General features: G+C 41.9%; 1 protein-coding gene across 1 annotated transcript in view; it reads left to right on the top strand.

The window, feature by feature from the left end:
• The window catches only part of Pappa2 (pappalysin 2), a 230674-nt gene that overhangs the window by 7336 nt on the left and 201547 nt on the right, over positions 1 to 21791 (top strand). The window contains exon 2 of the mRNA XM_028760041.1: positions 13543 to 14614. Within this exon, the coding sequence (XP_028615874.1) occupies positions 13543 to 14614 (1072 nt within the window). The remainder of the gene's footprint in view (positions 1 to 13542; positions 14615 to 21791) is intronic.

The raw sequence follows: 21791 nt of genomic DNA, 5'->3' as shown, positions 1-21791 counted from the left end.
TAACCCTCTTTTGGCATCTGTTCTTGTACCACTCTGTTACCCAAATGCGGATTTGTATTCTGTTTTTCTGGGGAAGCCTAAGACTGCATGTCTAACAAGCTTCTTAGCTTAGATAATGCTGCTGCTGCTGCTGTGTGTGAACTGTTACACACTTATGAGATTCCAGGTTTATAAGCATAGAACATTGTGTGACAGATTCTTTTTCTGAAAAAGAACAGATGCTAAATGGTTCAGGCTTTGTAGGCCATATAGAGTTTATGATGCAAATCTTAAACTCTGCTGTTCGGATGTGCACATTGCCACGGTTGATGCATGACCACATTGGTAGGCTGTGTTCCAATAAAACTTTATCAAAGCAAGTGTCATGCTGGGCTTTGCTCCTCTGTAATTGCTTGCAGAGCTTTGGTGTATAGTGTTCTTCCTGAAGGCCATGCTTCATGTATAGTTCTCCTGGCCTTGTTTCTTCATTCCATATGATCTGCAAAAATCCATCGTTATCTATTGTGCTCTACCTGATAAGCTCTAAGCAACAGGTTTCTGGGGAATGCTAAGCCATTTAGGAATTGCAGGACATTAGATTCTGAAGTATCACAAAAGAGAGGAAACAGAAAGATATAGTTCATGTGGCTCCCTTACAGTACCACGATATTCCCTGCGTGTTGTGCTACCTGGACGCTTGAGCCCAGTCTGACTTGAAGCTTTAGACCTGAGACTCTGGAATCATCTAGTTGTCTAGTGTAGTGCTGGAGGTAGATGGATTTCTTCTGAGAGCAATAGGGTGATCATGCCACTCACCATACTTCTGCCTTAGAGCCTGACAGATGCTATTGCCTTTTCTTTCTTTGTCCCCTAATCTTTTTGAGGTAAAGGGCTCTTGTAGGCTCTGTTTGGTCTCAGACAGACAACATAGTGAGTGAACCTTCTGAATTCTGGTGGCATAGTAGGATCTCAGTCCTCTGTGAAGTATGATCTATCTCAGTCTTCAATGATGAGATGAAAACCCCAGAGACCTTTAGATGTCGATTCTAGCATGGTGCACAGGTTGCTAGGGATGACAGAGACAGCTGTGAAGAAGAAATCACTTCTGACAGACAGACCAATCCAACTGTTTTCCTGTAACCAACAACACTTCATCCTTCCTCATCCCCTGCTTCCTTCCTTATGCACCTTTCCTTGTTCCTCTGGGGATGGCCAACTGATTCATTCATAATGTGCATGCCAAGAGGTCTGGCTCCATCTCTTTCCTGTTTTAGTTCAGGCCTTACAGAGGCCAAATAAACACCTTTTTTGGCATTTATGAAGAAGAAGAAGAAGAAGAAGAAGAAGAAGAAGAAGAAGAAGAAGAAGAAGAAGAAGAAGAAGAGGAGGAGGAGGAGGAGGAAGAAGAGGAGGAAGAGGAAGAGGAGGAGGAGGAGGTAGAGGAGGAGAAAGAGAAGGGAGAGGGGGAGGAGGGAAGGGGAGGGGTGGGGAAAGGAAAGGGAGAAGGAGAAGGAGAAGAAGGAGAGGAGGAAGAGGAGGAGGAAGAAGAACAACAAGAAGAACAACAAGAACAACAAGAAGAATAAGAAGAAGAGAAGTGGGCAGCAACCCCTTCATTTGGATCCTGAGCCTGTGCACCCTGCATGTCCAGGAGCTTGCGTTCCTGATGTCACAAATAAGTACATAAATCTCATGGTTCTACCCTTGAGGCCATGGAGCTAGGTTACTCTGGGGCCTTGTCAAATCTGTTTTTGTTCACCTCACACACACCCTCTCCCTGTACCTTCCAGAGAGCATATTTCTTTGCCAAGTATGTGTCCCTCAAAATAACAACATTCTTCACTTCCCGTGTTTACTACCTGCTTTAAAACAATCTTACTTTAAAAAAAAAAAAACAAGAAGGAAAGAAAACAGTTAGGAACTAAAATTCAGGGCAAACAAGAACAGTTTTCTCTACGACTCAGAAGTGAGTGATGGGGTAAAGTGGTTCTTCTCAAACATACCATATAGCAACTGAGAGCAAAGCTTCAGAGCATTTTGAAGTTGAAGCATTGCCATGACAACTAGTTGGGAGAGCAAGGTCAGTTGCTGTGGCTCGTGTCTGTGTCTAGATTTGAAGTCTAGTCAAGTGATCCGAGATGAAATCAAAGAGCTTTAACACTGCTCAGACAGACCTTCCAACCCTTAGCCACTAACTTTACGCTTTCCCTCTTTCAGTCAAGAACTTTCTGTATATTTGAAGCAGATTGTGAAAGTAGTTTGGTATTTCACATGCTCATTCATTCATTCAACATTTACTGAGCTTCTATTAGGCACAGTACCAGATACTATGATCCATTCTAGAGAGATAAGAATAAGAGCTGTGCCTACAAGATGCTCAGTCAGGTGCGAGGCTTTTTATAAATTATTGTATGCAAAGGCTAATTTTAATTTAAATCTATACAGTAAATTAATATGGCACTGTGTTTCTTTATCCTAGCTACTTCCCCAACAATGATACAGAAAGACCAAGATATAGTTTAAAGCTTCACTTCAATACCTGGGCAGTCTATCTCAATCTCCATAATACTGGCATTTAGAGCCTTCCGTTCTCCAGCTGAACTCTGTGAACTCCTTCCTCCTGAAGGCTCAATCTCCTCTCTCTCTCTCTCTCTCTCTCTCTCTCTCTCTCTCTCTCTCTCTCCCTCTCTCTCTCTCCCTCCCCATCCCCCTCTCCCTCCCTTTCCCCCTCCCCCTCCTCCCCTGTCCCCTCTCTCTCTCTTTCTCTCTCCCTTTCTCTCTTTCTCTCTCCCCTCATCCCCATCCCACATCCCCTGCCTGATGGAAGTCCCCCCCATTCTCTCTTCTGCCCAGCCATTGGGTGATCAGCTTTTACTGACAAGGAGGAGAATAAATGGTAAGCATTATTTACACACTCTTGAGACAGGAGATTCTTGACATAAGCATTACCGTGGTGTCTCGATTGAAATAAGATATGAGGGCAGAGAAATCAGCATTTGAATAGCACAAGGATAAACTTTACGTGGTACACAAAAACAATGCCTACAGTTATAATCTTCCTCGTGGGAGTGAACAGCTCTATATCAATGAGTCAGGACTGGCAGGTGCAGAATCGGGATGGGGGTGGGGCAAAAGGGAAGCGTAATATCAGATGGCACAGTAGTGCTGAGAAATCCACCAGGTCGGAGGTGAGGATTTGGGACTCAGTGGTTGTGGGAGTCACAAACTAGTTTAGGGGAGTCTATTTAACTCCAGTTGGGTAGAAAAACATACTCTGGTAGTACAGTTATTGATGAGAGGAGAGAGGTGAAGGCATGCGCAGTAAGATGGAAGAAGGATGCTCTCAGGGTAAACGTAAACTCAGATTTTATTTTGTGTTAACAGAGATCCAAGACTCGGGACGTAATGTAAAAGCTCCAGTAATCTAAAGTGGGTGATAGCAGAAGCATGGGAAAATCATGGAAGAAAAATAAACAGAAATGTAAAGTGTGCAAGTGTGGGCTCAGTTGCTTGTAAGAGATTTTCAAAGCGAGGTTTCCTTGGCAACTTCCATGACGCTGACTTTGTGTCACGCACTGCAGCAGTCACTTTAGACATTTCCACTCAAGTGTTCCTCGGGATAACTTGAAGAGGAAACTGAAGAGCGGAGGGCTCAGAAGGAAATAGGACATTGCCCTGGGGCACATAGCTCGAGCACACAGAGCTGGGGGTCTGCAGCCGTCCTAGCCAGAACCAAGGTCTCCAACCTGCTGTGAACAGAGCTGAAATTTGAGTCTGAGGCTCCTGCCTCAAAAGCATGCCTTGATCAATGCTGGTGGTTATTTTCCTCATTGGCGGTGCACAGAATTCTGCCAGCTAGGCTCTCTGAGTCTGCCATCCTGCTGTAGGCGTCTCTTCCTCATGATCTTCTTTATAACCGTGCAACCTTACAGCAACCTAAAACCTCCCCAAGCCTGAACACTTGTTGCCCAAACATCCATGGAGGACCATTCATGGAGTTATCTGTAGGGAAACCTTAATCACCTGAATCCTAGGTAACCAGCAATCTTAACAAACTAACAATTTGCTTAGTTCTGCCTTTTGGCCAATAGAAGGGCACAATTTCAAGATAAGACTGAAAACAAAAATGGGTAGTAAAACCTATCATTAACATGTGGAATAACCCAGTTCTCTCCACTTTCTATGGCCATAGTGTAGGTGTGGATAGTGAAAACCAGCTGGAAGAACCAGCGAGAGAGACCAAGATTCCAGACATTGGCTGTGCAAGCAGCACCCTAGTGAGGCACACATAGGAAAAGACAGACGATTTTTTTTAGAGTCAAATGGGGGCAGTCTGGGGATATACTCCCAAGTTTCTTAGCTTCTAATTTGGCTTTATTTCAGATCTTTCTGGCAGCTTCTGTTTAATTTAAATTTCTCATTAGAAAGTAAAAGAAAAGTTTTTATAAAGAGTTTCAGTAAGGTAGAATTTAAAAAAAATCAGTCTTTATGTAACCCTAATTATCCATTCAGTAGCTCATATATCTTTTCTTTGCAGAGACCAAGTAGCCAGACTAGCTTCAGGCAGGGGTTTACCCAGAGGTTAGAACTAAGGGAATGCTCTTTGAACACAGGGCTCTGCAGGGTCACCTCACTTCAGTTTGAGAAAACAAGGCATGGCTCTCTGTCATGGTCATACAGCTGAACATGCCATTATGAATAGTCAAGTCTGACTGGCATAGCCTTGATGTATGTGGACGCTATGTGGCCTATCTCCCAGTGTTTTCTTCCGGGAAAGCAGAGGGCTCTTAGGTGAGACTTGTGCCTGTCTGGTGGAAATGTGGACATTTAGGTATTATTAAATGAGCACAGGCAGCATGTGTAAACGGAACAACTCTAGAAGCCAATGGGCAAATGATTTCTGCTACAAGAGCAGTGCAGTGTACTGCTTTAAGAAAACCTCCTATACAAAGTTTCTTGTGAAAGAAGTGGTAGGTTATTTTCAATCTGAATATCAATGTGAACCTCCAAGCTTGCTTTAACTCAGGACTTCTGAGTATTGCAGGAACACTGAATATGTATGAACTATTTAAATACTTCCTAGGATAGTATTGATTCTGCAAATTGACCCTACTAAAAGGAAATGCTAAACAAACTTCTGAGAGGCTTCTCAGAAGAAGAAAGAAATTGAACAGTAGGAAATTGGAATATCTGTGCTTCACAGGCATTAGAAAGAGAGTTCTCAGGGAGATCATGGTGGAGGTGGAAGAAGGTTGGAGAAGAGGCAATGTCTGTTGGTAAGGGTGCCATCATGTGTCTGTGTCTCTCTGAGTACTAATGGGCTCTGGAGGGAATCAAGTCAAGATGAACGTTTGCCCTATTCTAGGCTCTCCCTGTGTGTATGACTCTGGCTCCTTCAGAGTTCACATCTCTCGACTTCAGCACTTGGGGATTTATATTCTGTTGTCATGCTGGCTTTCCTGTTTTTGTTAAGGTGAGAAGATAGCAGATGACAGGAAAGCAGGGCAAGGATAGCTTTCAACTTTTGATGAGAAGCAGCAGAGTACTTCAGCCCTGTCAAATTACAGAGGCTCACTGTGCACAGTCCAGGCTGTCACCCTCAGGCCACTGGCTAGCTCTTCAGGGAACTCCATAGCTACGGGATCAGCATAGCTCACCAAGGCCCAGGAGCTTTCACACTGTTTGTTCTGGGAGGCAATTAGAAATGATGCAAATGATGTGTCAATTAAAAAAACAGATAAATAAGCAAATGAATAAGCAAATCGAATTTCTCAAGTGTTCAGTTACTCAGGAGACTGACTACTCCTTCTCTCCCAACCCTTTCTTGGTAGCAAAGACTACACATAAAGAACATTTCAATACTTATTAAACTTCTGTTATTACCTCATGTGAGGAAAAAATAATTTAGTATTGCTCAAATATACTGAGATGACAGATGGTGCCTGGCCAAGTACTGAGTCTGGAGGAAGTTGCTCAGATGAGTTAGAGGGAACAAGGGTCAGCAGGGCTCTTTATTCTTTGTTATCCCTAGTAGTTAGTGTGAGGCGAGGTGAGAGTCAATATGCCACTTTATAGGCACAGGCTTTGGGGGTAGAGCTCTGCTAGGTCAGCTTAGTAGCTGCTCCCTCTGTGGGAGTGAATTGTAGAGGGAGGAAGATTAAGTAATTTTTTTTAATTAGGGAAGACACAGTTGTTCTGTGACATTGACCTGTGACATTGTTTTCAGTTGGGAGGGTGCCTTTGACAACTCTGCTAAAAACCTCCTGTGGATCCAAGCTAGTAATGACTTACTTCTACCATGGGCAAGATGTTGGCCTTGATACAGTGAGAATCAAGGGAAATATAAGGTAGGGTTGCCAGCTGTCAAGGAGCTTGTAAGGTTGTTGAAGAGATAGACCTCTATGTGCTAAGATGATGACGTTAGCAACAAATATGGCCACTGACTGTTTAACGTTAATGGGTGCCGATCATTCTTAATTATCCTGCATGTGTTTGTGTGTTTCATCTTTCTTATGCTGTAAGTAGCTGCTACTGTATTATCTCCATCCTATGGTCTGGAAACTAAGATATCGAGGACTATCTCATTTCGTCCAGGGTCATGGAATTATTGTTTACCTGATCCAGTTGCTCTATCTCACAGACTGATCCTTCACATAGACAAAAATGTTAAGCAACCTTCTAGTTTTCAGCTGACTGTTAGGCTGGCCATGCTTGGTCATTTGTGGGTCTCCAAGGCCTTGCTGAGGAGATGTAAGAGTGTTGGGATAGGATATGCATGCCCTAGAGATGCCCTGGGAATTCTCAGGCTCTGGCCATTCTTCTCCAAGTCACATTACAACTGTAATTTGACTGGCAGCTTCTCTGGCTTCTGTGGATTACTTATTTTATTTCTTACATAGTGGTGTTATAGTCTCTATATACATTTTCATCCCTATGCACCATTGATCAATGCTTGTCCTCAAACAGTTTATTCTGACTTGGAGTCTTGCTACTCAGGGACTAGGGTGTAGCTCAATGTATTCTTAATATGTGTACTGTATATTTGGTCCCTAGTAACATCAGAAAAAAATGGATGAAGCAAGAAGGACAGCTCAGTGGTAGAACTCTTATCTAGCACATGCCAGGCCAGGATTCCATTTCTAGCATGATAATAACAGGCATAACTACTGCCATAACTACCACAGGGTCCTGCAACTCACAGGGTAGTGAGTTCAGCATCTGGGTGTCACCTGCAAGTCTGTTGGAAGGCACAGTTGCAGCTACTACTTGAGTGGCACTGAATCTGAATTCACATGTATTCAGATATGGTTAAAGCCTGCAGATACTAGGTATAGGTCGAGGGTATGATTTCAATTCAGCTCCTTGGGCTGCTCTGTCTCCACCAAGTCACAAGATTAATCCTAAGAGAAGCTAGCCTGTATTGATAGAGCACCAGGATCCATGATAACTGCTTTCTCTAGGATCATATTTGAGCCACTTTTTCTGAGGCTGCATCCTTCTCTAGGTTCTTATATTCCACTGTTTCCTTTCATGCTCTCTTAGGCAATTTCAAACCAGCCTTCTCCTCCCAGTGCCTGGTGGACTCCCACCATATGCCTGGGTGGCCTGTGGGGAGCCAGGGAAATCCCCCATCCTGGCTTCTATCATCTATGCCTCTGGTGAAACCATGACTAAAGGAAAAGTATTCTGTAAAGAGAGGCTGACATTTTTGCTGGAAAGATGATGGGGAGATGGTTCCCATGAGACTCTCCTCAAGTCTGTGCTGTGATTTGTAAAGCGTTGGATTCAGAGATGCAAGGTTGTGCCTGATTTTGTTTTGAAAGAAAGTTATCTAGAAAGCTGAAAAGCATCTCCTTGGGCTTGTCCCTTTTTATTTTCTACCCCTCTTCCTGATCATATAGTTCCGTAGCTGCCAGATTTGTTGCTTTTTGATGGGTAGCCCTTTTCTTTATCCTTTTTACTCATCCACAAACTCTCTGCTGTGTGTGTGTGTGTGTGTGTGTGTGTGTGTGGTGAGGGGAGGATGATGGATGATGAAAGTTGAGTAAGTAGTTGTGTAGAAGACATCATATACATGTGTGGGGTAGACCCAGGCATAATATCCCAAGAGAGGATCTTGCCTTCTATCAGGCTGATTTATGATCATGACCTAACCTTCACTCCACCCCACCTCCTCGTTCTTTTCCATTTTCCTCCTAAAAACAAACTTGCACCATACTGCATGTTTTTTGCAGTTCCCAGAGTTGATGACACCGTGTGTGACTCTTCTGTTTTGATGATCCAAACCTTACCTTCCTGGAAGCAGATGAAGCTTCTCCGAGAAGCAGAACTCTTGCTCCTGATTTTAATCCCCCAGAGGTACAGGGTAAAACCCTTGCCATGGGGTTTTCTTGGAAGTCAGGTTCTACAGCTGTGTCTTTGCCAAGAGCATAATTTCTGCCCAGACCTTACCTCCCCACCCCTGTTACCCAGGCTTGCTCTTAAGTGAACTCTTCTATGAGAATCTGCCATGGATGAAGCCTCCAGGGGAAGGTTTTGCCCAAGAAAAGCTCTAAACAATTTTTGATTACATGTGTCGTCATTCAACTGTGTGGACTTCAGAAGAAAGTGGCTCATGATAGAAAGGCACATCTAACATACTGGGGAAAGTCAACAGCTGTAGTTGTGCAGCACGGGTTACGCCTGAGTTCTTTTCATTCTCTTGGTTCACTTCTGTGCATCACATGCAACTTCAGGGTTATTGGGGTCCTCAAGGCCTGGTGGGAATACTCTATCTGCCAGTCAGGACTCTCACAACTCATATGTCTGTAACAGAGTAGATACAGCAAAGGAACAAAAACCTATCCTTTTTTGATCCTGTGGGAATCACAGATGTCTAAGCTAAACCCAACTTTTATCAGCCAAGTCCCAAATGGCCTAGATGAATAGGTTAAAAAACAGTAGCCGTACAGCAAGGCTCAGCATGCTACCTACTTCAGTGAGGATGGTCAAGATCAAAGGACATCCCAGACAAGATGAAACATGAGGTAATTTTGGAAGAGCATCTCAATAGATGGGAGATGTTTCAGATAATGTGATGGATATGATGTCATTTGTGGTTCTTGGACTATAGTGGGAGTGTTGTTAAGAAAAGAGCTTGCCTATGGGAGTAAGCTTAATTGAGGAGATACAGGAGGACCAGAGCTTCTCCAAGAGGGAGAAGGTGGCACTGTAGAGAAGGAAGTGGCCACTGGCAGTAGAGAGGAAACAGCTTTTTGTTATTTTTTACATGGCTGGGCTCTTCTTTCATCTATTACATATTTAATCGTGAAATAATGGAAGAAGTTACTGTCAAGAACCCAGTTTCCATCTTCCTTTTCTTCACAATACCTTTCCTCAACCCTCTTCTCTGTGGCCTCAGTTCTTGATTCAACATAATAATTCTCCCTGGCCTTGGGATCCTTAAGACTTCGTAATTGATAGTTATATATCACAAACAAGCCTGTGGGCTGCCTAGAAATGTCATCAGATATTCAGCAAGGTTGCTGGTCAATGTAGGTTCTGGCCTATGACCTTGCTAGTCACTTGTTTTCTCCTCTAAACTATTTCCAGGTGTGGCTTTGGGCCTGCGCATTTTCCCAGGAGTCACAGGGGGAAAAAGCAATCTTTAAATCTCTTAATGGCATACTCACCAGCCCATGTAGCTCTTCTTGGTCTCAAGCAATAATATTTTTAAAAAACGATTTGAAGTATTTTACTGTAGTAGAAACGAGATGGGTGTTTTTGGTTGAATAGATCTGGGTTTGGTCTCCACTTTCTGGCACTTGCTAGATGTGAGACTGTGAATCAATTTCCCTATCTTCCAATGTTCGGCTTTTGGTCCTCAGGGAAGGATATCCCAATTCAGTTCATATATTTGTGCTACATTTAATAGGGATGGTACATGAGCCATGGTTAGAACACAGCGAAGCCTTCATAAAAGAGAGCTTAAACTTCCTTTATTTCATCTTGGTGTAAGGAGCAGATCTCTTAAGCATAGAGAATAAACTCACAAAATTGAAAGAAATGGAGACGTCTATACAGGTATTGCACTTAAAATGTCCCTATTAAACAGTCATTTACAACACGTTGGCTTTGAGGCTTGCATTGTATTAGAATATTTTATATTGCCCTGGGGATATGCTAGCTTGAGAGAAGGAATTTTCTCTGATGGTAATGACTCTATTAATTTCAAATGCTAGTAATTAATTAATAATAGAGAATTGGATACAAATGTTTTTTTTCTCCTTAAAGACACACTTTAGGATATTTCTCTGTTAAGATCTCCATAGCTTCTAAATGGTTTTGGGAGCTCAGAGCACAAATACAATGAACAAGATATACTCTCTAAATTTACTTTTCCCCACCCTTGAACACTCAGTTTTAATATAATGTAAAGCATCTAACCAAATATAAATTTAGTAAACATTGATAAATACCAGAAAGCAATTGGAAGGCAGTGCTGAAAAATCGTTCTCTGAGTTTTAAGAGGATGTGATTTGAACATTTGGCTTCAATCCCACTGCCATTTTATGAGTTACATCACTTAATCTGATTTTTCTAACCATGGGCTATCAGAGTTCAGTTTGTTGCTAAGTGATTTAATAAATCATATTCACAATCTGGTCCCTCTGTTCTTCCCAAGAATGTGGCTTTGATGAATAAAAACCAGTTATAATGTGTTTGTTTCAATCACATGTACATCCAAGGATATAAAATCCCACTCTTGCACAAGCTCTGAGTTTCAGCATGTATATTGTTGGCTTCAATTATGTTGCTTCTGACAACATCTGTGCTAGACTGGGAGGAAAGAGATATGTCCTCAGTACGGTGATTCTGTCATTATTTCCCTGTGAAACAAAATTTATCTTGTATCTGATCAATGGAGTCAAGTGAGCATGGCTGACAGTCTTTCCTAAGGGCAGACAGAGAGCTGTGCCAGGCTGCCCTGTAGTTTCAGCCTATAATTAAAGGATGATAAAGAACAGACTTGAAGTGGACACATTCTATTCACAGGTACAACTGGTACACAGGTAGACAGGGAAAAGCTCAAAACCTGGATGGGAGGCAATATTTACCCCCTTCAAATTATAGAAATTGCGTCCTAGCTGTGTCTACTTCAGTCAGAGGGAGACATTTGGCTGATTAGGTCTGCTTTCCTTTTTAGTCTGGAGCTTCTGAAGCTGGTTCCTACTGGCTCAGTAGAGCCAAATGTGCACCTCTTATCCCAATGCACTGACATCATATTAGCAACCTAAAATTAGTGTTGAGGGTGTAATTTACACTTCAGAAATTAGCAAACACTGAAAATTAGTAACGTGAAAATTTTATAGCTTCCTGTGAGACAACTAAGTAGAAATAATTACTGTACTGTTAATTGAATTGGAGTACTGAGGACAGTAAATTGAAGTCTTCAAACCTACAACTAGATTTAGTTAATCACTTATTAAAAACTATATGAAATCATACATACTCATGTAGGTGGTCCTTTATAATAGACTTTCAAATTCTTTTTTTTAATCAGCATATTGCTGAGTTGTCAGTATCTATAGCACTCATATTAAACATTGTGGCACTTTTGTTCATAGGTCAATGGTTGGAGATAATTAAGATAGTACTGTACTTTTCAAAACCTCAAAGAAAATATGAAGCAGGAAACAGTATTGATCAAAGTATGTTTGTCTTCTTTATGAAAACTCACTAGACACAAGGATTTCTGAAGAAGTAGTTCTTAAACTCTCTTAATAGAAAAAACAACAACAAAAGAACAGAAAACAAAGCAAAATGAATAAATAAATAAATACATAAATAAATAAGTAAATGCCTCCAAATAACCACAACCACAACGAAAACCCAATATGGCCACGCTGGAATTGCACTGTAGGTAGTCACTGCCTGTTCTTCAGACTTCAATTGTTATTTTAATTAATATTCATTATTCTGTCCTATTATTATCATTCTTTGGAGTTTAACTATTCAGTTGACAGGGCACTATATTTTAGTTATTAGTTTATGTCAGGGACAAGAGAACTATTCTGTGTTTATGGGAATATAGCTATTTGCTAGCCATGAAAATGCGAAGGCTTAAAGAAAACACTCTCTCCCAAATGGGACTTGAGAAGGCGTGTGCTGGAAGGATGATTTTTGAAAAGACATTGTATAAAGTTATCAAGGATTTAATAAAAGAGAAAATGAACGGGAAGTCTTCTGCTCATAAATTCTTCCTGCCTATCCCATCAACAATATTCTTGGCTTAGAGTATACGAAAATTCAGGGAATCAATAAAATTATTGTCTAACTGTCCCAAGGGAGAACAACCTCTATCTTAATTCTCAGACACCAGATTCTTAGACTAGCTAAGAATCAATGCAAGAAATGCTTATCACACTGAATGTTTCCATGGAAGTAGAATGTTTTCCTGTGGTTTACTAGTGAGGATGCTCCTTAGGACAGTGGCTCATAACCTTCCTAGTGCTGTAACCCTTGAATACATTTCCTCATGTTGTCATGACCCTCAACCACAAAATTATTTGCATTGCTACTTCATAACTATAACTTTACTGTTGCTATGAATTGCAATGTAAATGTTTTTGGCGATAGAGGTTTGCCAAAGGTGTCAACGACACACAGGTGGAGACTTGCTGCCTCAGAGTATATGGGCTAGTTACTCAGCAAGAGATGGGGAATCAATTAAAGTGTAATGCTGGGGCTTTCAAGGGTTCCACTCTGCCTGAGGGTTCCCTTCCAACTGTGGTTCTACCACTGTGTTCCTAATATGATTCTTGCTGCCTAATTTAAGAATTAGTGTTCACAGGTATTCCTGCCATTATTTATTCAAATGGATTTAGTGATCTAGTACTTACTCTGAACCTGTTGTGGGTCCATGCATGCAGGGATCTCATTTATTTGAGAAGTCCTGCTTGTGTTCTGTGAGAGAAATCTGTGGGTAGAAAATGACTAATCCTACAACTGACTCGGTTTTGAGGATAGGGCAATTGGACCACTGTTACTGTGCATTGTCTGGGAAACAGTTGCTCTCTGTGGCTGTCTTGGGAGGAATAGTGGGCTAGGTGGTGGTGTCTGCATGTTACAAACTCCTTATGTCCCTCACAAGAAACATCATTTTAATATCCAAAAGAGAAAATGAATGGTGACCATTTGGTCTCTGAAACAATATGGGCTTCCCTTGTGGCTTCTGAGGAAATGTAAAGACACTAGTGTCAGTGAAGTAAGGCAGGCTTTCAAAATTCATGAGCGTGAAGAGTATTTTCAGCAAAGGGTTGCCATCATTTCTGCTGGATGCCTTCTTCTTGGTTTCTACCTTGGTTATTTTTAAAATTATCACAATGAATTTAATTGAATGACATCTTTTTTTTCCCCTTGGTGGACAGATACTGTTCAGAATATTTAATATGGGAGTACAGACAGGCAGCCAATGTGGGGAACTGAAATCTACATTCTTGCTATTTACACGGACTTTCCTCTCCTTTTCTCTACTCCCTTTGTACCTGGTCTTTTCCCCTTCAACTCTTCCTTCTTTCCCAGGTGTGTTTGATAACTGCTCCCACACAGTCAATGACAAGGGCTGGGCCCTGGGGATCCGTTCAGGGAAGGACAAGGGGCGGAGAGATGCTCGCTTCTTCTTTTCCCTCCGCACTGACCGGATGAAGAAAGCCACTATTGTGACTGGCCATAGCCGCTACCAGCCAGGTATGTGGACTCATGTGACAGCCACTTACGATGGACAGCATATAGCTTTGTATGTGGATGGCACTCGAGTGGCTAGTAGTTCTGACCAGTCTGGTCCACTGAATAGCCCTTTCATGGCATCCTGTCGCTCTCTACTCCTGGGAGGGGACAGCTCCGAGGATGGGCATTATTTCCGTGGTTACCTGGGCACACTGGTCATCTGGTCGACCGCCCTTTCACAAATCCACCTCCAGCACAGTCCCCAGCATCCAAGTGGAGCAGATGAGTTGACCACCCTGATCCTGACAGCCACTTTCGATCCTCTGAAGGAACAGTGGGCTCCATTTAGAGATGAAACATATCCCCGGCTGGAGGTTCTCCAGGACTCTGCGTCACAGCCTGAGATTCTGTCACCTTTACAGCCCCCACCTTGTGGGCAAACAGCTTGTGACAATGTGGAACTCATCTCCCAGTACAATAGGCACGGGCCCCTTCGCAGCAAGAAAGTGATCCGCTACCAGGTGGTAAACATCTATGATGATGAGGGGCTCCATCCCATTGTGAGTGATCATCAGATCCGCCGTCAGCATGAGGCCCTGAACGAGGCCTTCAGCCGCTATAACATCAGCTGGCAGCTTAATGTCCACCGGGTCCACAACTCTACCTTGCGCCACCGGGTTGTTCTTGTTAATTGTGAGCCCAGCAAGATTGGCAATGACCACTGTGACCCTGAGTGTGAGCATCCACTCACCGGCTTCGATGGGGGCGATTGCCGCCTGCAGGGACGCTGCTACTCCTGGAATCGCAGGGATGGCCACTGTCACGTGGAATGCAACAACATGCTGAATGATTTTGATGATGGGGACTGCTGCGATCCTGAAGTGACTGATGTCCGAAAGACTTGCTTTGACCCTGACTCACCCAAGAGGTAAGGAACAGGGGTCAGGGATGTCCTTCGTACAGGGTGGGTACATTTCTACCACTGCATTTTTCTTTTGATTCCAGGAGATGAAAGGCATTCTCACAGTTGCCAAATGAAACGTCCACCCCTCCTAGGCTTTATTGGGGTTTTAGGAAGTGCTAGAGATCTGTGAGGTATTTACAGATCCCGGAAATGCCTAAGATAAGGCACATCTCTCAAAGGTCTCAGGGTCTGTGGAGCTTACACACATCATAGGAGGGCACCAACAGTGCAGTGGAAGCATGCAAGAGATCAGAGAGCTCTCACTAGAGGAGCATGAGGAATCCTCAAGAAGAAACACGGGATTTTTCAGAGAGAATGGGAAGTATTTCTCAACTGCACGGCTCTTCACAAAGCCACTATCCTGATTAGGAAGTTGGTGAATTAGGCAAATTTCTGTCAGTAAAATGACAGATCTGAAGTTAGCTTATTTTGACTCATTTCCTGGATGTCGAGCTCCAGGCAGGCCTGTTGGATAAAGCAGGGCATTGTGGGAGGAACAAACTGTTCGCTTCATGTTTCAGGAAGCAAAAGGAGGAAGCAGTCGGGGTCCTGTGATCCCCTCTGAGATCACATCCTGGATGAGACAAAAACCTCCCAGTAGACCTGAATTCCTAAATGTTCTGCCACTTCTCGTAGTATCACCCTGGCCTTTGAAGGACTTGGTCAGACTTTTTGGTGCTGGGGCAGACACCCGAGGAAAGTGATTTAGAAGAGAAAACATATATTTTGACTTATGATCTTAGAGGTTTCAGTTTATGTATCAGGACCTATGGTGAGACTATATAACACAATAGAGGAAAGCTGTTACATCATGACAGCTAGGGAGCAGAGAAAGGCTGAGAGATGCGAGATGAGTCAGGCTCTTTAGCAGCATGTCCTGTTGACTCACCCCCTTCAGTAGGCCCCCCACCTCCTAATTCTAGACTACCTCACAATAATGACATTAAATGATGATTCTATCAGTAGATTAATCCATTGATGACTCCTCTCATAATCGATCACTTCCAAACATTCTATCAGGGCTTTAACATATGAGACTTTGGGAAACAGTATGCCAGATTGAAACCATACCAGGGAACCTCATCTAAGTCACAGTAACAGTCTTTCAAGGTCCTCAGGCACTAGTATCTTTAGAATAGTTCTTTATCTCCCTGAATTTTTGTTGCATTACTCATATCCAAATCTTCATAACTTACTCTCCTCACTGTCTCAGTGTTGCTATGGGAACATATCTTATTCCATTCATTATCTAGACCTACGATGCCTACGTACAGTATTTGCATTGTATATCTAAAGGAAATATTTATAGTTTTAGGAGTACTGGCATTGAATCTAGTGCCTTGATCATGCACATGCACTACTGCTAAACAAAACTCCCAGCCCTGAATATTTGAACATTTTGTTACAATTTTTACAGTCACAGTGTATGTACATGTGCATGCATGTGTGGGAGTTTGTGTGACTGTACATCAGTGTACATGTGCATACATGTGGAGAACACAGGACAACCTTAGGTTATCCTCACGTACTGTCAACCTTTTCTAGACGCACAGCCTCTCACTGACCTGGAGAGTGCTGGATAAATTTGGGTGTCTGTCTAGTGAGCCCCGGGATCCCTGTTTCCACATCTCCAGCTCTCAGATCACTCACCTGCACCACTGGGTTTGCTGGTTATTTTTAAAACACAGGTTCTGGATATTGAACTCAAATTATCAGATTTTCACTAAGGACAATTTATTGACTGACCCATCTTTTCAGTCCTAAATCTTCATATTCAAAACATCAAATTGTACTAAATGAGGAACAGTAGACTCCTAACTTTTCTCCATTCTTCTCCATGTTTGCGCTTTCGACAGCACCAGGACCCATATTGGGTTCATTTACCTCTCTCTGGCAATCACCTGCATAGTCGGGGTCTCACTGTTTTATTATTTTATTTTTTTGAGCACCAACATGGTTCTTTTAATTTGAACATTTATTCTCTTTAACTATGAAATACTTTTCTTAAAATGATTTCCTTGGTATTTCTCAGTTCCTTTTTTGTTTTCCTCAGATACCTAGATATGGATCTTCTGAATCTCTTTATTGACTTTTTGTTTCTTATATGCTCTTTTTGTTATTTGGGTTTTTGTTGGGTATGTTTCTTTAATTTTGTCTTCTACTTCTTCAGTGCTATCCAAAGGGGTTCATTATACTGGTGCTACCAGGTTGTTGAGTACACTGGATGCATCAGGTTCCTGTTCCTATTGTATCTCTTAGTTCCCAAAGTTTATTTTCTATATTGTCCTACACTAGAGACCCCACCAGACAGTAACATGGTAATATGCATTACACTTGATCTTAGCTCAAAAGGGTGAGGAGCAACTATCTTCTTCTTCTTCTTTTTTTTTTTTTTGTTAAGTTAAAATTTTTAACAAGTATGTTTTAAAATCTTCTAATTTTTGTTTGTTTTGTTTTGCGTTTTAGGCAGAATTTTTCTATGTAGGCCGGAACTCATTTCGTAGACCAGGCTGGCCTAGAATTCACAAAGATCCACCTGCCTCTGCCTCCTGAGTGCTGGGATTAAAAACGTGTGTTACCCTTACCTGGCCAAATCTTGTAAATTTTAGTATCAGTCTATTTTATTTGATTTTAATTTTTAAAGATTTGGTTCATTATTTTTAAATTTTGTGTCTTTGTGTCTGTGTATGCATGTGTGTGCTAGTATCTGTGGAGGCTAGAGGCTTAGAGCTCCTGGAGTTAAAAGGAGTTGTGTACTTCCCAGTATAGGTTATGGGAACCAAATCTGTGACTACTGTAGAAGAAATATGTGCTGCACCATCTCTTCGGCCAACCATTTTTCTTTAAGGTTCTTTTTTTTTTTTTAAATAAAATATAAGATTCAAAATACTACTTGTCTCTCTTTTCATGCTAGTAATTTGTTTCAAATGTCCAGTTCTTGTTCACACAGTAGAGAACACACTTTAAACATCTCTACTTATATTTCATTGTACCCAAATTTCTCCTCATGAAAGATGAAACCTAAAATACACAGTAAGAGGTTAGAGTCTTTCCATCCCTTCATACTTATTCTGTGTGTGAAGATTTCTCTTTATCTTCTACATCATGTTCTTTGTGCTGAATTTTGTTATTATAACATTGAATTATTTGTATAACTTTTATTGGTGAGGAAAAAACCCAAGACACTATCATTTGTCAGCTTCTTATGGTGTGTCAGATACGTTTAACTAGGCAGAGGGACAAGTAAAAGAACACATAAAGAACAGTTCTACCAATTTACTGGAGGGCTTAAAGTTTTTATCTAAAGTCTCTGGATTTAAATACAGTCTAAAGCATAAAAACAAGAACATAGCCTATAATGTGCTTCTCTTTGCCTTGGCTTAGATTATTTGAAAGAACTCTGGATTCATAAGATCTCTGATCTCTGAGTTTCTATGAAGCTTTTTGAGTTGGTAAAGTGAGTGGCCATATCTGAACTAAATTAGCCATGTATAACACTCTTATTATAATTAAATCACAGAAGTCAATTTCACAGTGCCATTATTTTGTGACTCTTAACAGATCCAACTTCAACAAATGCTTTGCCAGACACTTATTGAACAATTGAGTATGCCAGGCACAGAGTCTATCTATTTTGTAGCTCACAGTTTAGGAGGAGGTAGCTGGAGAATGTGCTCAGACCTATAGATAGATTACAGAGTAACATTCATTAGTAATTGATGATTGATGGTTGATGATTGTTCTTGCTTTCCAAATCCTATTCAGCTTTCCCACCACTCCCATTGAGAAATCAGAAATGTAGGCCAAAGTAGCTCCTTTCTCAAAGACTGGGAGGAGGAGAGAACTAAAGGAATCCAATATCAAACATCTGTAGCCCAGATGGGGCTATCAAAGGGAAAGCATTTATAAGACTTGGGACTGGTCAGAGATATGAGTTATAGATACATCACCCAGCCAGTGGATCACAATTACTGAGATAGAGGAACTTGGCTTGTGGCTAGGGCAGGGCACATAAGCCAGATGTCCACTTTTACTTACTAGTTGTCTTTAGGGAGTCCTCAAGAGATGCATAAGAGAAGGGGGCTAAGGGTCCATGTCAATGCAGTCCGGAAAATCACTGACCACTTCCTTAGGGAGCTAAGCTAAGACCATCTCTGTGGCTGAAGGTAAACCTGAATTCTCTGACCTTTTTAATTCATCAATTTCTTTTGGTCATTTTTTGTTATTGTTACTTTCCTTTCTAACATAACTTCTCTGCTTCTGTACCAGCGTTCTCTCCGATTCATTCCTTTTCACAAGAGTTGGATTAGATATTCAGCCCAATGTGAAATTGAGTGCTTATTTCCTTTGTCGAGTCTTTGTCTCAGATTCTGTAACACTGTTGAGGACAATAATCATCAAATAAAAACAAATGGCTGAACCCTGTTGAAGCAAGCACTTAGTCTTGGACTTTGCTAGGAGTCAGGCAGTGGGAAACTCACCATTTGTGTTCGGAAGCTTGTGGTAAGCAAACATCTCTTGTGTTCACAACCCTGGTCCCTCCTCCATCCCCTGAGTTTTGTTCAAGGGTAGAGGAGTGCACATAGAATGCTAGTGTGTAGACTGAGAGGTGCCCAGCAGAGGCATATCAAAGAGCATGTGGTATGTGCATCACACCATAGGAGTGGTGCATCTTGGGTCAGGAGGGCTAATGTATATGGTATCAAAGGGGATGGGTGGAGAAACATGTGTTGCACTAGCCTGTGTGCAGGGACTTTGCTGGGATTTGCTCACCCACACACTGTGGCTTTTGAGCCAAAGGAATGGTGGAGCTGGGCTCCTGCAGTGATGGGTCTGTTAACCATCAGCCAGGCTTCATTATAGGTTTCTTTTGAAGTCAAGATTCAAAGTTCCCTGAAGCCAAAAAAAAAAAAAGAAAAGAAAAAGAAAAAAAAGCAGGGGAAAATAAGTGTAAGGGAGTAGAAGAGGGCAGGGAGGGAGGGAGTGGAGGGAAGGCTTTAAAATTGCACAGAAAAATCCCTCCGTCTTTCCACTTCACCACGTTTGAACTGTGCAAGCTAAGGGGATGTCTCCCTTTCTCACACTCATGTCACCTGAGGATGAGAATCAGCAAAAATGAAGATAAGCTTAGGCAATTTACCTAGAAATAGAAACCTCTCCTGTTTACTTTCCTACAGGCAAATTTTCCACAGTTGCAATAAATATTGTCTTAGAGTAAATAAAACTCAGTTTTACTGTTCACCTGGCTGAGTTCGGTTTTCTCTCCAGGTGTTCGGAGAGAGAGACTGTTTTTCTCCCTTTGTGGTTATTTCCTGGCCCAAGATACAGACTTGTGAGAGAGCCATGTGGTCTGTCTGGGCTACAAATATTTCCTCTTAGGAAAAACATGGAGAGACCCCAGTCTTCAACGGGATCCAGCCGTTCGAGGTAGTTGGGTGTTTTCCTAGGAGTTGGGGTGTAGCTCTCTGGTCCTTTGGCCAGCTGCCACTCTGTCTCAGCTGATCCAATGTCATTTCAAAGATCTCTTCTCAGAATTTGAGCATAGGCATTTGAAAGACACCTGCACATTTATGTGTGTACTTATTTTCCTGTTTCCTCCTTTCTGTTTTCTCTCGAGAAACCTTGTATTTTACTTTAGTGACCAAAGAAATATTAAATCTTGTTTTCCCCTAACCCAGATTCTTGCCCTCCTGATGTCAAAGATATAGACTGGGTGGTGGAGTGAGTACAGTGTTGCCTTTGCTCCAGGTTTCTTTCTTAGGCTGTTTAATTCCAGCATCTCTCCTTAGAGGAAGCTGCTGACCAATTGGTTTTCTGGCTGCACACTTTCTTTTTCTTCTCTTCTAGGACTTTGTCTAATGATCCTGGACCTGACTTCCCAAGCTCAACACTTGAATAACTAATGTCTACTTAGCCTTGACTTTTTAAGAGTACCACTTCCTCTTTCCCTGGGAAGTGTCCTTGTCCTAGACTCTGGCCTTTGAATTGCATTTGTAATGTTCTTCTCTGCACTGTTTCTCTGCTCCTGGCCCCGTTGCGGGGGGGGGGGGGGGGGGGGGGGGGGGGGGGGGGGGGCAAACTGGTTCCATCTCATGTTTTGTGTTCCTGCTCTGTCTTCTAACCCAGCTCTATTTTTAGCACATCAGAGTAATCCTGAGATCATAACTCAGATCATGTCCTCCTTCCACAGTGGCCACTCAGCTCACAAGGAATCAAGGTTAAGGAACAATGTCACCCTGTTCTATTGGACCCCCCCACCTTATCTCACACTGTTCCTTTAGTGGCCTTATATCTTGCCGTGTGCCACCAGCTAATTGAATCCTATCCTTGGACCTGCTGGGTACACTCCTTCTGCAGGATCTTTCTGGTGGCTTTACTCCTCTGGAATGTTCTCCTCCAGATTTATGCATGGTTCTCTTGCACACGATCATCTGGTTATTTTCCAAAGTCACCCCTCAGGTGAGCTGTGCTCTGGTGGCTTCCATCTAAAATGTCACACACTCCTTAGAGTTTTCACAGTTTTGTTCCTGTTTGAGTTTTTGTTTTAGAATTCAACACTAGCCTTTTATTTGGTTCAGTCTCCTTAATGTCGACCTTCTCTGGTGGAATGTAAAGCCCACTAGTAAGGGGATTTTCACATGGTTGGGTTACTATTGTACCCTCACACCTAGAACTGAGAAAGAATAAGCTACATATTCAACAAATAGTTGTTGAAAAGTCATGTTCCTACTCTGGTACAGTGGTTGGCAAACTATGATCAGTGAGCTAAATTTGGCCAACTATGTTTACATAAATAAAGCTTTATTGGAACACAGCCATACCCACTTGTTTGCATATTGTCTATGGGCTGCTTTCATGTGGCAGAGTTGTATAGTTACAACAGAGACCAGATGGCCCACAGTGTCTAAAATATTTACTATAAGCGTTTGTCCTACTATATATTCATCATTGTATACTGTAATTATCCCTTGTTGCCTGTCTCTTACACAAGACTTTTGATCCTTTGTTGATAGTTCTTGGAACATAAGATGTACTTGGTTAGCATAGCAAAAATAAAGTTTTATATATATATATATATATATACATATATATACATATATATATATATATATATATATATATATATGTGTGTGTGTGTGTG

The sequence above is a fragment of the Grammomys surdaster genome, unplaced genomic scaffold, assembly GCF_004785775.1.
Source record: "Grammomys surdaster isolate TR1022 unplaced genomic scaffold, NIH_TR_1.0 130, whole genome shotgun sequence".
Classification (NCBI taxonomy): domain Eukaryota; kingdom Metazoa; phylum Chordata; class Mammalia; order Rodentia; family Muridae; genus Grammomys; species Grammomys surdaster.
The sequence above is the reverse complement of the archived record's forward strand: the minus strand, read 5'-3'. Positions and strand labels throughout refer to the sequence as shown.